The sequence below is a fragment of the Pygocentrus nattereri genome, chromosome 7 (assembly GCF_015220715.1).
Source record: "Pygocentrus nattereri isolate fPygNat1 chromosome 7, fPygNat1.pri, whole genome shotgun sequence".
NCBI lineage: Eukaryota > Metazoa > Chordata > Actinopteri > Characiformes > Serrasalmidae > Pygocentrus > Pygocentrus nattereri.
In genome coordinates, this window is record NC_051217.1 from 38,007,813 (window position 1) to 38,021,424 (window position 13,612).

At 41.5% G+C, this 13,612-nt stretch overlaps 1 protein-coding gene across 15 annotated transcripts in view; it reads left to right on the forward strand.

The window, feature by feature from the left end:
• Positions 1-13,612, forward strand: part of gramd1bb (GRAM domain containing 1Bb) — a 217,938-nt gene that overhangs the window by 177,611 nt on the left and 26,715 nt on the right. For all 15 annotated transcript variants that reach the window (XM_037540029.1, XM_037540024.1, XM_037540022.1 and 12 more), the window contains one exon: positions 4,436-4,456. In XM_037540029.1, the coding sequence (XP_037395926.1) occupies positions 4,436-4,456 (21 nt within the window). The remainder of the gene's footprint in view (positions 1-4,435; positions 4,457-13,612) is intronic.

The window sequence follows — 13,612 nt, forward strand, 5'->3', positions numbered from 1 at the left end:
CCTCTCCCCTCTTTCTTTCTCCCCCACCCCTCTCTCTCCCTCTCTCTCTCTCTCTCTTTCCTCTCCCCTCTGTCTCTCTCTCTCTCTCTCTCTCTCTGTCTCTCTCCTCTCCCCTCTGTCTCCCTCTCTCTCTCTCTCTGTCTCTCCCTCTCGCTATCCTATTTCTCTCCTTCTCTCTCTCTCTCTCTCTCTCTCTCCCTTTCTCTCTCTTTCCTCTCTCCTCTCCCTCTCTCTCTCTCTTTTTCTCTCTCCTCTCTCCCTCTTTCTCCTCTCCCCTCTGTCTCTCTCTCCTATTTCTATCCTCTCCCTCTTTCTACCCTTTCCCTCTTTCTCTGTCTTTCTCTCCTCTCCCCTCTCTTCCCCCTCTCTCTTTCTCTCTCTTCCTCTCTCTCTCCTCTCCCCCCTGTCTCTCTCTCTCTTTCTCTCCTCTCCCTCTCTCTCTCTCTACCCCCCCCCTCTCTCTCTCTCTCCTTTCCCTCTTTCTCTGTCTTTCTCTCCTCTCCCCTCTCTCCCCCTCTCTCTTTCTCTCTCTTCCTCTCTCTCTCCTCTCCCCCCTGTCTCTCTCTCTCTTTCTCTCCTCTCCCTCTCTCTCTCTCTATCCCCCCCCCCCCTCTCTCTCAGTTCAGTTCACAATAGTTTTATTAGCATGACTGTTAGGTACAGTATTGCTAAAGCATCACAACCGGAGGATGTTTCTGCAGAATTCTGTGTACACGGCTTCAATTGGATCTTTGTCCCAATTTGTAAAATAGTTTTTTGTCAGGGGTCCCCATACCTCACTGCCATATAGCATTTATACATTATAGATTACTAGCCAGATTGTGATTGGTATTTCTTTGTAAATATAATTTATTATATAACTCTAAATATAATTCTTTTCATGCTTAGACCTCTTTTGAAAAATTACTATTTTTACAGAAGTTGTCCAAGATTTTTAAACTTTGTTGAAGCCCCTCTCTGGTAGGTGACAGTAGGACGCGGTCGTCTGCATAGAGGAGGCATTTAGTTGTTGTATCTCCCATAGAGAGGCCGTGTATTTCACTACAATGGTCAAGTGTTCCAGCCAGTCCATTGATGTATATGTTAAACAGGGTGAGGCTCCTTGCAACTGTGGAAAACCCAGTTCTGATTGTTCACAGCACATTTACTGTGAGAATACATTGATTTAATAACATCGTATCCCCCCCTACTCCACTTTCAATGAGTTTATAAAATAATCCAAATTGAGTCAACAGCTTTTTGAAAGTCGTCGAAACACGCAAAGATTTTGCCCTTATTTTGGTTTACGTATTTACCAATTAGTGTGTGAAGAGTGAAAGTGTGGTCTGATGTGCGATGATTTGGTCAGAAGCCAATCAGGTTTTTGTTTAGAACATTATGTTCTTTTAGAAAGTGAGTTATTTGAGTGTTCAGGATGCTGCAGAGGACCTTTCCCAGGTTACTGTTCACGCAAATTCCTCTGTAATTGTTTGGATCAAGTTTGTCTCCAGATTTAAATATGCATCTCTCTCTCTCCCTCTCACTCTCTCTCTCTCTCCCTCTCACTCTCCTCTATCTCCGTCTCTCTCCCTCTCACTCTCCTCTATCTCTCTCTCACTCTCCTCTATCTCCGTCTCTCTCCTCTCTCTCTCTCCGTCTCTCTCCTCTTTCTCTCTCTCTCTCTCTCTCCCTCTCTCTCACTCTCTCCTTTCTCTCTCTCCCTCCCTCTCTCCTCGTCTCTCTCCTCTTTCTCTCCCTCTCTCATTTCTTTCTTTTAAAATCAGTCCTTTATTTTCTTTCTTTCTTTCTTCCTTTTCTTTCTCACATTCTCACATCTTAATTTCATTCTGTCACCCTTGTTTTTCTTTCTTGTCTACCTTTGATTATTTATTTGTGTTTCTTATCTAACATTGTTCTCTCTGTTTCTCTCTCTCACACACACACACACACACACACACACACACACCTTGCCCAGCTTTAACAGATTAGCCCACATTAAACCCTTTAGTGTTAAAATCCCTACTAGAAGTGTGTGTTTACCTGTGTGTTTGTTTGTTTACTTGTTTATGTGTGTGTGTTATTGCGTGCGTGTTTGTATTTGTGTGTGTGTGTCTGTGTGTTTACATGTGTGTTTGTGAGTTTGTGTATGTGTTTTGTGTGTGTGTGTGTTTTGTGTGTGTGTGTGTGTGTGTGTGTGTGTGTGTGTGTGTGTGTGTGTGTGTAAGCTCTGAGTAATTCAGGACAGGATAGAAATAGAGTCGTGTGATGTTTAATCTGTTGATGTAAACAATCATTCTCCCTCTCTCCCTCTCTCCCTCTCTCTCTCTCTCTCTCTCTCTCTCTCTCTCTCCCTCTCTCTCTCTCTCTCTCTCTCTCTCCCTCTCTCTCTCTGTCTCTCTCTCTCTCTCTCTCTCTCTCTCTCTCTCTCTCTCTCTCTCTCTCTCTCTCTGTCTCTCCCTCTCCCTCATCCACTCACACGTCCTTCATCTGATTATTTTATTTCAGTAGGTTTGATTTATTGTCTCCTGACTGAACAGCAGGGGGTCCTGTGGGCCGTGTCGTCTCATTAAATGACATTAATGTTACTGACCCATGCTATCACTCTGAGCCCACCTCTTCAGACAGTCCCTCTGTTCAGGAGAGATACAACAGAGCCCACTCGGGTCTGATTGTAGTGTCTGAACCGTATCTCAGACTGAATGTGTTGCTCCTTTTGTGCCTGTTTGTGTCATTGTTTCCCCCAGTGTTGTCCTGTGAGACACTGCTGATAAAAGCAGATTTATTTATTCAGTCTTGTACTTGTATTAATCTCAGTTTAACATGATCCAGCCTCACTTCATCAAGGATTACTATTTCCGTGGTGCTGTGCAAACTGACGCTAAAGCAACGTCATTAGAGAGCTCTACACACTTAGAGGAGAATCCTTTCTACCCAGACAGACTGATGCCGGTTACATTCTCTTGGACTCCTGGCCACAAATGGCTGTGGCATCACTGGGATCAAGCAACATTCTCTGAAGAATAGGGCTTATGTGTGTAACAGTTGTGCCACTCGGGAGATTCAACTGCCAGTCAGAATGTGACTGCTGCTTAATCCTATCCCGATAATGATAAGTCTTGCAGATTTGCGGATGGACAGTGGTCAGTAGAGACTAAAACCTTACACATTGTTTCAATACAGTTGATAAATGGGCTGGCAAGTGGAGTAATGATGAGAGCAGGTGTATAGTGTGGTAACATTAATGGCAACAAGAGCTTGTGGCCATAACAAGTTAACGAATTAACACATAAGACAGGCTGGAGAAAATCAGACGAATGTTATCTGATGGATGGATGGATGGATGGATGGATGGATGGATAAATAAATAAATAATCGATGGAAAGATGGCTAGGTGGATAGTGTTTGGATAATGGATGGATGGATGGATGGATGGATGGATGGATGGATGGATGGATAGTTGATGATGGGTCATTGATGATTGATGAATGGATATATGAATGATTCATGAGTGGATGAATGATGATTAGATGGATGAATCATCTTCATCATCATCATCATCATCATCATCATCATCATCATCATCATCATCATCATCATGGGTGAATGAATTGTTTGATCCAATGGATGAATGGATTGTTGATGGTTAGAAGATGGACAGATGGATGGATGGATGGATGGATGGATGGATGGATGATGGATGATGGTGGTGAATGGATGGATAAGTGATGGATCTTTGACAAATGATGAACCAATAAATGAAAAATTGATTGGATGAATGGATTGTTGATGGTTAGAAGATGGATGGATGGACAGATAACTCATGATGCGTCAGTTAGAACTGATGAATGATAAATGAGAGATGATAGATGGATGATTGATTAATGAGTGGGTGAATGGATGGATGGATAATTCATGGGTGGACAGAGGGCTGGATGGATAATTCATAGGTGGACAGAGGGATGGCTGCCCATCACTGAAGAAAAAATGCCACATTTAATCTCTGTGTATTGAATGTAGTACAAAGTATATATGTACTACAGTAGTACACATATTTACACAAAATATACCAAATCTAGAAAATTATAATAAAACAAAACACAACAGGGCTCCTCTGTTGTTTTTGGCTGTATCTATCTGATGTTACACTGCCCTCTATTGACCAGTCCACTCTCTCCCGTATTGATTTGTGTGCTTATTAGCCAGTTTAACCCTCTTTAATTCCTCCTCAAACACAGTCTTATTTGGTGTGATGTATGTCTGTGGGTGTGAGTTTCTGGACCAGCGTTTGGTGGCCTGTAGAAGGAAAATCTAGCAATAACCAGCGATCACGTGCCCTTTTACTCACCCTGCGGTGACCTTTACACTGTGTGTGTTTGTGTCTATAGATAGCACAGTGTTTTTATGGCAACTGTCCCTCCTTCTCACACTTGTTTTTCTCTTTCTCTCTGCTTTACAGAAAAGCCAGAGCTGGTACAACGTAAGTAACACTTCTTATTGCTTTTAGAAGAAAGAGCGTGCATGTGTGTGTGTGTGTGTGTGTGTGTGTTGGTCTTTGCAGCAGATGATCTTGTGAATTTGAAATACTCACCATCGCATGTCAGAAGCCCTAATAATTCTTGCTGATTTTATTATGCTTTTCATGAAATCTATAAAGTAGAATTCCAAAATTTCGGCAAAATTCCATCGTTCCGATGTAAACAAAGACAGAGTGTTCTGTTGTGAAACAGACAGACTTACTGACTCTGATTTCCTTAGTGGTGAGATGGCTAACTACAAGTTTTCTTTAATAAAGGGGAATGTTTGTATTTAGAACCGTAAGTTCTGTATAGAACCATTGCATGCTTACATGGACCTTTGCATGGAGAAATGGTCCTTCAGATTGATGGAAAAGGGGTCGTATATGGCTCTACATAGAACCTTGTAGGAAATGGTTCTGTTTAGCATCAAAAAGGGTTCTGCTTTAGTTGCGATGTCAAGCTGTAACAAAAGGAGAACCCGTTTTGTGCTATATAGAACTATTTTAATATGCAACACATTCTCCATCAATTCCAAGAACCGTTTTACCATGCAAAGACTATTTATGCATGCAATAGTCCTGTGTAGAACTCATGGTTCTAAATTAGCTATTTCCTTTACTAAAGAACCTTTAAAGAACCTTTTTTTTTTAGAGTGTAGGAGTTGAGTTGTGGCGTTTACAACACAATTGTAGTCGTTTTATTTAGTATCCAAAACCAAAAGTGCAAAATATGCACTGCAGTTTTATGTGTATATGTACTAGATATGAATAAATAAATGAATGCATTTTCTTTGGGGACTGTTTTTAATTACAGCAGCAAGACGTCTGGTTCCCATCAACCCCACTGTGAACCATTCTGACTTGTTCAGTTTCTCCAGAATTTAGCCACTCTGAATAACTTTGTTTACACCTTAATCGTTTAATTATCTGGATGTTTTTTGAAAAAATGAGGAATTTGCCTCTAATAAGACAGTTAAATTAGTCCTTCAACTATTATTAGTCCTAAATTAGTCTTCAGCTGTAATTTCCTCTGCATTGTCTCCATAATTCTGGTGCCATGGAATGTTTTTTACTCTTTGCCAGGCTAGAGTGGAATGACTAAACAAAGGCTCAACCAAAGTCCATTCCCACTCCCTCCAATCAGATTTGGCCTGTTGTTCTCCACAGGGTTTGTTTTTGTTTAGCAAAATGCTTTTTCAAACACGGTTTTAAAAAGTTTGGAGTCACTGTTTTCAGTGAAAAAGTGGTTTCATTACTTCTCAAATACACCGATCAGGCATAACATTCTGACCACCTCCTTGTTTCTACACTCATTGTCCATTTGATCAGCTCCACTTACTGTATAGGGGCACTTTGTAGTTCTACAGTTACAGACTGTAGTCCATCTGTTTCTCTGATACTTTGTTAGCCCCCTTTTACCTTGTTCTTCAGTGTTCAGGACCCCCATGGACCCCCCACAGAGCAGGTACTATTTGGGTGGTGGATCATTCTCAGCACTGCAGTAACTCTGATATGGTGGTGGTGTGTTAGTGTGCGTTGTGCTGGTCTGAGTGGATCAGACACAACAGTACTGCTGGAGTTTTTAAACACTGTGTCCACTCACTGTCCACTCTATTAGACACTCCTACCTTGTCAGTCCACCTTGTAGATGTAAAGTCAGAGACGACAGCTCATCTGCTGCTGCACTGTTTGTGTTAGTCATCCTCTAGTCCTTCATCAGTGGTCACAGGACGCTGTTGGCTGGATATTTTTGGTTGGTGGACTGTTCTCAGTCCAACAGTGACACTGAGGTGTTTAAAAACTCCAGCAGCACTGCTGTGTCTGATCCACTCTGACCAGCACAACACACACTAACACACCACCACAACATCAGTGTTACTGCAGTGCTGAGAATGACCCACCACCCAAATAGTACCTGCTCTGTAAGGGTCCATGGTGGTCCTGAACACTGAAGAACAGGGTAAAAGGGGGCTAACAAAGTATCAGAGAAACAGATGAACTACAAAGTGCATCTATATAGTAAGTGGAGCTGATAAAATGGACAGTGAGCGTAGAAACAAGGATCATCAACATATGGTCATAATGTTATGCCTGATCGGTGTACATAATAAAAAGAAAGAGAAAACCTATAAGTATAACATAAAGAATGGAAATATAGGGAATATTCAGATTGTCATATTTTTTCTAAAGGCTGATCAAATTGTAGACCAAATTTTTACTTCTACTTGTGACATTTGTGCAGTTTGATGAACCAAAAATAGTCATAGTTTATTTTCACATGAAAATTGTCCAACCTGGTGTCTCTTAGAATTACAGGGTAGTTTTAGTACCGCAGCTTTATGACTGATCTGTGTAAATCTGTTTTTGCTGCCTATTTTCCACATATGGACTGCATGAATGGGGGTATGAATGGTGGGCTTTGAAACTTTAACATTATTTCAAAAAACTTTTATTTTAAAAACAATGAGGACAAGTCTGTCCTCCACATGGAGCCTTCAAAGCAAATCCCCCTCTCTGCTTTGGCTACACGGGTATATCCAGGCTAGATTCCTCATGTTTTTGCTCCAAATGGACTGGAATGCCATTCGCCACTAGGTGGTGCAGCTGCGCCACGGGAGTCCACTGAGAGTGATTGGCTTCTATTCTAACTCACCCTTCATCCTGTCTGTTTCTCCTCTTTTTCTGCCCACCTGCCCCATCTACTGGTGTAGAATGAGAGGCAGTACATTCTAAGAGTAAGCATGAATCCCCCTCTCTGCTACTTGCCTTCCGCTCTTTGGCCCAATCCCATTTCTTATTTTTACCTCTACCCCTTGTTTTTGAGTGTCTCCTTGACCCTTGGAACTGAGTTACAAGCAGTAGTGGTTGAAATATTCCTTCATGAAATGGGACCCTCAGATAAAAAGAGCATTACTTCATTAACAGCTACCAGTGCTGCTCTGTAGGCGCCCCTGCCAGTCTAATAGCAGAGAAGCCACTGCTGGGCTTTAGTTACATTTAGGGCATCATAGGCTTTCAAGGGGGAGAGATGTGAAAGCGATTCATTATGGCCCACCACTAATTATTCGGTGATATGAAGCTGAAGTCAGATATTCACCAGCTTCTCGTTCTAATTTTCTCAGTCCACCTTAAATGGAGCAGCAGTTACATTCTGGTGCTTCAGGCTTCAGAACTCCTGGACTATTTAAGGTGGAATGGGAAATCTAGCTGGCTAGCTACTGAGATAACAGCTTACAGTTAGCGATTTTTATACTTGTTATGAAGAAAATGACTCTAATACACTGAAACGGCATCAAACTAAGGTAATACAGTGGTTATCATAATTTTAAATGGTGAAAATACACACATTTTTGAATAAATGTCATCGCTTGTGCAGTCATCTTTTCTTTTTTTCTAACACTCTGTTTGGAGGGTCATGTAGCCCTAAAATTTCACCCTACGCTTCTATCTCAACAAACACTGGAACACCCTGACCCTAGACGTGAACATGCAAGGCGGAGGAGGTGGGGACGAGGAGTGAAATGAAGTTGGGCCCAAGTATCTATATTCAACAATTTCCTTCTTTACCTAGGAATAGTTTGGGGAAGAATCTACGAGGCTGATGTAGCCAATGAGGATGGTAGCCTGAACTTTGTATCTTTGTCGAGTTTTAGAATCAAAGGAATGTCATACACTTGCAAACAAAAATGGAATTGCTTACATTAGAAACCACATAAGCACATCTATTTGAGATTGCTCAACAGCTTGGTGTGGTTTGAGGCGAGTTGGTGATGGTTTAGACATTAGTCAGCAAACGCTAATGAGCGTGCATCACAGATATGCATACATAGATGCAGCTTTGGTTTCAGCCAGGCTCGTCAGCAGAAGCAGACAACGCAGCTGTTGGACTGCCTTCAGTACGTTTACAGAACAGCAGTCCAAAATGACACCGAAGCACACAGCACTCTAACAGTGGGATCGAAATATATAACATAGAGCGACACTCCTGCTTGTGTGATGCTGAAGCTTATTTCATTTATTAAATAAATGAAGGGTCTCATCAAATGTTTACTTGATGTGAAGTAGTTGTACTTTTTTATTTACATTGGTTGTTAGTGCTGTGTGCATTTTACATCATACTGTAATCCATATGGAATATTCACGTTAGATTAATTGATTCGGGGGGGGGGGTTGATTTTAATTAGTGTAGGTGTTTTACATCAGGTGCAGACAGAATACTTTTCCTGGTGCTCTGGACAGCTAACCAGCACGAGCGTAAGCTATAGAATAGAAATGAAAGCAGCCAAGAACAAATCCATGCAACCTAAATACCTAAAAAAACAACATAAAAGTTATTTTTATTGATTTTTTATCACTCTGTATGTTCACAGGTCTGAGCAAATGATCAAATTAAAGAAAACTGCTCTGCACTTGGGGACAGTTTTCTGTGACAGCTCTACCTCTGGAGGGGAAGTGGGTCATTGGTATGACATGTATTGTGTCCAAGTAATAATGTAATAAGTATATGATATATTGGGGGCGGTCGTGGGCTGGAGGTTAGGGAACTAGCCCTGTGACCGGAAGGTTGCCGGTTCGATCCCCAGGGCCGACAGTCCATGACTGAGGTGTCCTTGAGCAAGACACCTAACCCCCAACTGCTCCCCGGGCGCCGTGGATAGGGCTGCCCACCGCTCTGGGCAAGTGTGCTCACTGCCCCCTAGTGTGTGTGTGTTCACTAGTATGTATGTGGTGTTTCACTTCACGGATGGGTTAAATGCGGAGGTGGAATTTCCCCGTTTGTGGGATCAAAAAAGTATCACTTAACTTAATGTCAAACTATTCAACTATTCACCTCTTTAAATTAAATTTAGTTTCTTTTTGCCTCCAAAGGTCTAAAAATGTCAGATGCTGTATGTGTTGAGTAAAAAGGCAATTTAGTTGTATAATATTCTAAATAAAATACTTTTGCATGATTGTATTTTCTGAAAACTTGCAACCACATGTCAACTTTAAAAGTACTCAACTCGGTGAAAACATTTTGGCCACAAGTTCTTCAAATGTCAGGTAGCACAACCAAAAACAAAGGACTGGTTTCATTTCAAATTAGTCTGAAAAGTCAGGTGGCACAACCAGTAAATGACATGAAACACCAAATTGAAAGCTTTGATAAGACTAACTTTTAGGATGTGAAATACAGACATATTTCACATATGTAAATGCAAATATATGTGCAGATTTAAATATACACATTTATTTTTTAATAAGGTTTTTTTATTTTTTATAATGTCATTTTAAAAAACCTTGTCATTAACTCGAATATCCCCGTGTTTACATCTGGTATGTATTTCATTCAGAGCTGGTTTAAAATTAATGGTTAAAAGGGTCTTTAAAGTCTAGATCATAAACATGTTGATTGTAATGCGTTTGATCTGGTGTCCCTTTGGTCAAGAAAGAGACTGCCTGCAGGCATCAGATGAATGTAAGTCTAAATATTATTTCACTCAAGCATTTCTTATGCCCTTGTCTGCTTCCTTAGAAAAGTTTAGTTGGAAACCGAGGCACATTACAAATACAGCACCCTGCAAGTTATTGTAACGGGACAGCAGGGGGTGGACCCGAGTGCAAAAAGGGTCTTAAATGAATGAGGTGATGGAGTGTGAATTTGCGATTGTGCACGTTGGAGTTGAGGTGACCCATACCTGAACCGCTGATGTACTGATGGGTGGTCCAAGGAGTTACTGCTGTGCCACTGGGAAGCACAGGCAAAAACATGAAAAACACCTTAACAAATGAAAAAGGCAGGAAAAAGGCAAACAAAGAGGACGCCGAAAGCAGCGTGATCAAACAAAGGCTGAGATGGAAAACTGAAATGAAAGATAATCAGAAAACATAAGACACTTCCTCTGTGATTATGAGAGGAAGGTAGACTTTAGGTTTCACTTGTTTGCTCTTTGTGGAACAAAAACCTTTTGTATGGCTTGGAGCCATTTATTGTTCAAGCCTTCTTTTGGTTTTTAAATAGTTTTGGGGCAATTTCTCTCTTTTGTTTTTTCCAGCCATCTTTCCTTTTCTTTCTTTTCCATTTAAAGACCCACCTGGGTTAGGTATCATACCAGTTACCCATCTGCAAAGGTGTGTCAAAGGGCTGCTGTTTGCCACAGCCTTAAGTAGAGAAGTCTACAGGTGTGCTAGGTTGGGCTTAATCAACCCGAGGGATTCTGGGAATTGGAGTTCGCTGAACTTATGGCACCTTGCCACCATTGCCCTCTGCTGGCGGCTGGTGGTGCAGGCTGGTCCCTTACAGTTGTATGTTTATGATTTAAATAATCAGCAGCATGCAACACTGTGTGAGTTTGGCTAAAAGCTAAGGAATCGAACAATGTGTCAGATAGCTTGCTAGCTGCATGAACTCTACTGCACTGAATGGTAACCCAGAATGCTTGCCGTCTTTCCTGGCACCTGCATGCTGGTTGTGGCCTTAAAGCTTAACTTAGAGCAGACTGTCAGCACTAGCACTGAGAAGAATGAGCTGCCTTAATAAGAACATGTACTGATTTAGAATCTGCTTGTGAGTTAAATGTCGATCTAAGTCTGTTCACCAGTTCATACACCGATCAGGAGTAACATCATGACCACCTCCTTGTTTCCACGCTCATTGTCCATTTTATCAGCTCCACTCACTGTATAGGAGCACTTTGTAGTTCTACAGTTACAGACTGTAGTCCATCTGTTTCTCTGATACTTTGTTAGCCCCCTTTTACACTGTTCTTCAGTGGTCAGGACCCCCATGGACCCTCACAGAGCAGGTACTATTTGGGTGGTGGATCATTCTCAGCACTGATGTGGTGGTGGTGTGTTAGTGTGTGTTGTGCTGGTCAGAGTGGATCAGACAGCAATGCTGCTTGAGTTTTTGAAACACCTCAGTGTCACTGCTGGACTGAAAATAGTCCACCGACCAAAAATATCAAGCCAACAGCGTCCTGTGACCACTGATGAAGGACTAGAGGATGACCAACACAAACTGTGCAGCAGCAGATGAGCTGTCGTCTCTGACTTTACATCTACAAGGTGTACTGACAAGGTAGGAGTGTCTATTAGAGTGGACAGTGATTAGACACAGTGTTTAAAAACTCCAGCAGCACTGCTGTGTCTGATCCACTCGTACCAGCGCAACACACACTAACACACAACCATCAGTGTTACTGCAGTGCTGAGAATGATCCACCACCCAAATAGTACCTGCTCTGTGAGGGTCCATGGGGGGTCCTGACCACTGAAGAATGGGATAAAAGGGGGCTAACAAAGTATCAGAGAAACAGATGGACTACAGTCTGTAACTGTAGAACTACAAAGTGCACCTATATAGTAAGTGTGTCAGTGTATGTTACGGTATTTAATGTATTTTAAACATAATTGGCTAAATAGTGGCACAAAAGCATGTATATTTGGAAGATATGCTGCTTCCTTTATCCTTGAAATGTAATATCTATAATGAACTAGTAAGCTGTATAACTTACTTATATTTAATTTAAATGTGGGTCAGGTAATGTACACATCTCTGTGTGTGTGTGTGTGTGTGTGTGTGTGTGTGTGTGTGTGTGTGTGTGTCTGTGTGTGTGTGTGTGTGTGTGTGTGTGTGTTTGGGCGATGATGACCTCCCATGGCACTGAGTTTTTATGATTACAGCTCAACCGTCCAAATGTGAGTTCTGAGCCCGAAACCACCTACAGACTAGTGTCCTATACTGTTTATCTTAAGCAGCACTCAAGAGAAGTTCCACCTATTCAAAATTTCTGCATAACTCCATCATTGATACGTGAACAAAGTAATTCAGAGTGGTTTGATGTGAAACGGTTCGTTGTAGAAAAACCTTGTAGAGACTCAGATGTCTTTACAGTGGTGGTGATAGGAACCAGGGGTCATGATGTCTACAACACAAATATAGCCATTTTATTTACTATGCAAAACTTCCAGTGAACCTGCATGTGTCCTCTGAGTTTTTACTTGCTGTGGTGAAATACTAATAAGGGGCCTGTTTTACCTTACAGCAGCGTGCATATACCTCTCTGCCTTGAATGGATTTTAAAGTACATTTTAGGACAAAACCTTCTCAAAACTGTCATAAAACAGTGTCTCAGGCATTATTTAATGTAATAGTGAGGGACTGGTTGGCTCTCATCAGTGGGTTGAGTCTGTGGTATTTTGTTGACGTTAAGGCTAAGGTTAGGATTAGGTCCAGGGTGAGGGTTAGGATTAGGTTTTGGGTTGAGGTTAAGATTTGGGTTAGGATTAGGGCCAAGGTTATGGTTAGGTTTTGGGTTGAGGTTAAAGTTAGGATTAGAATTAAGGCCAGGGTGAGAGTTAGGATTAGGTTTTGTGTTGATGTTAAGGTTAGGGTTAGGATTAGGTTTTGTGTTGAGGTTAAGGCTAGGGTTAGGATTAGGTCCAGGGTGAGGATTAGGTTTTGTGTTGAGTTTAAGGTTAGGATTAGGGCCAAGGTGAGGGTTAGGAGTATGTTTTGTGTTGAGGTTAAGGCCAGGGTTATGGTTAGGTTTTGGGTTGAAGTTAAAGTTAGGATTAGAATTAAGGCCAGGGTGAGAGTTAGGATTAGGTTTTGTGTTGAGGTTAAGGTGAGGGTTAGGAGTAAGTTTTGTGTTGAGGTTAAATCTAGGGTTAGGATTTGGGCCAGGTTGAGGGTTAGGATTAGGTTTAGGGTTGAGGTTAAGGCTAGGGTTAGGATTAAGGCCAGGGTGCGAGTTAGGATTAGGTTTTGAGTTGAGGTTAAGGTTAGGGATAGGGTAGGTTTTGCGTAATGGAAGTAACATATTAACAGTCCATCTACTTAATATCAGTAATGTATCAACAGAACATCTACAAGACATTTACTTCAGGTGTTTTCAGATGTTTCACCTACACCATCATGGTTTATTAGTCATCTACAAAGGACAAAATAAATCTTTAAAGTGGATTGGTGGAGCTCCAATACTGTCCATCTCACATGCCAGACAGTCCTTTTTTCATGACCTAAATGACTGACAGTGTGACCGATACGGCTTGCGCATGATGGCCATTCATACACAGCGTTTTTCTTAAAAAAAAAAATCCTGGATTATTATTATAAATGATTATTCAGTGCTA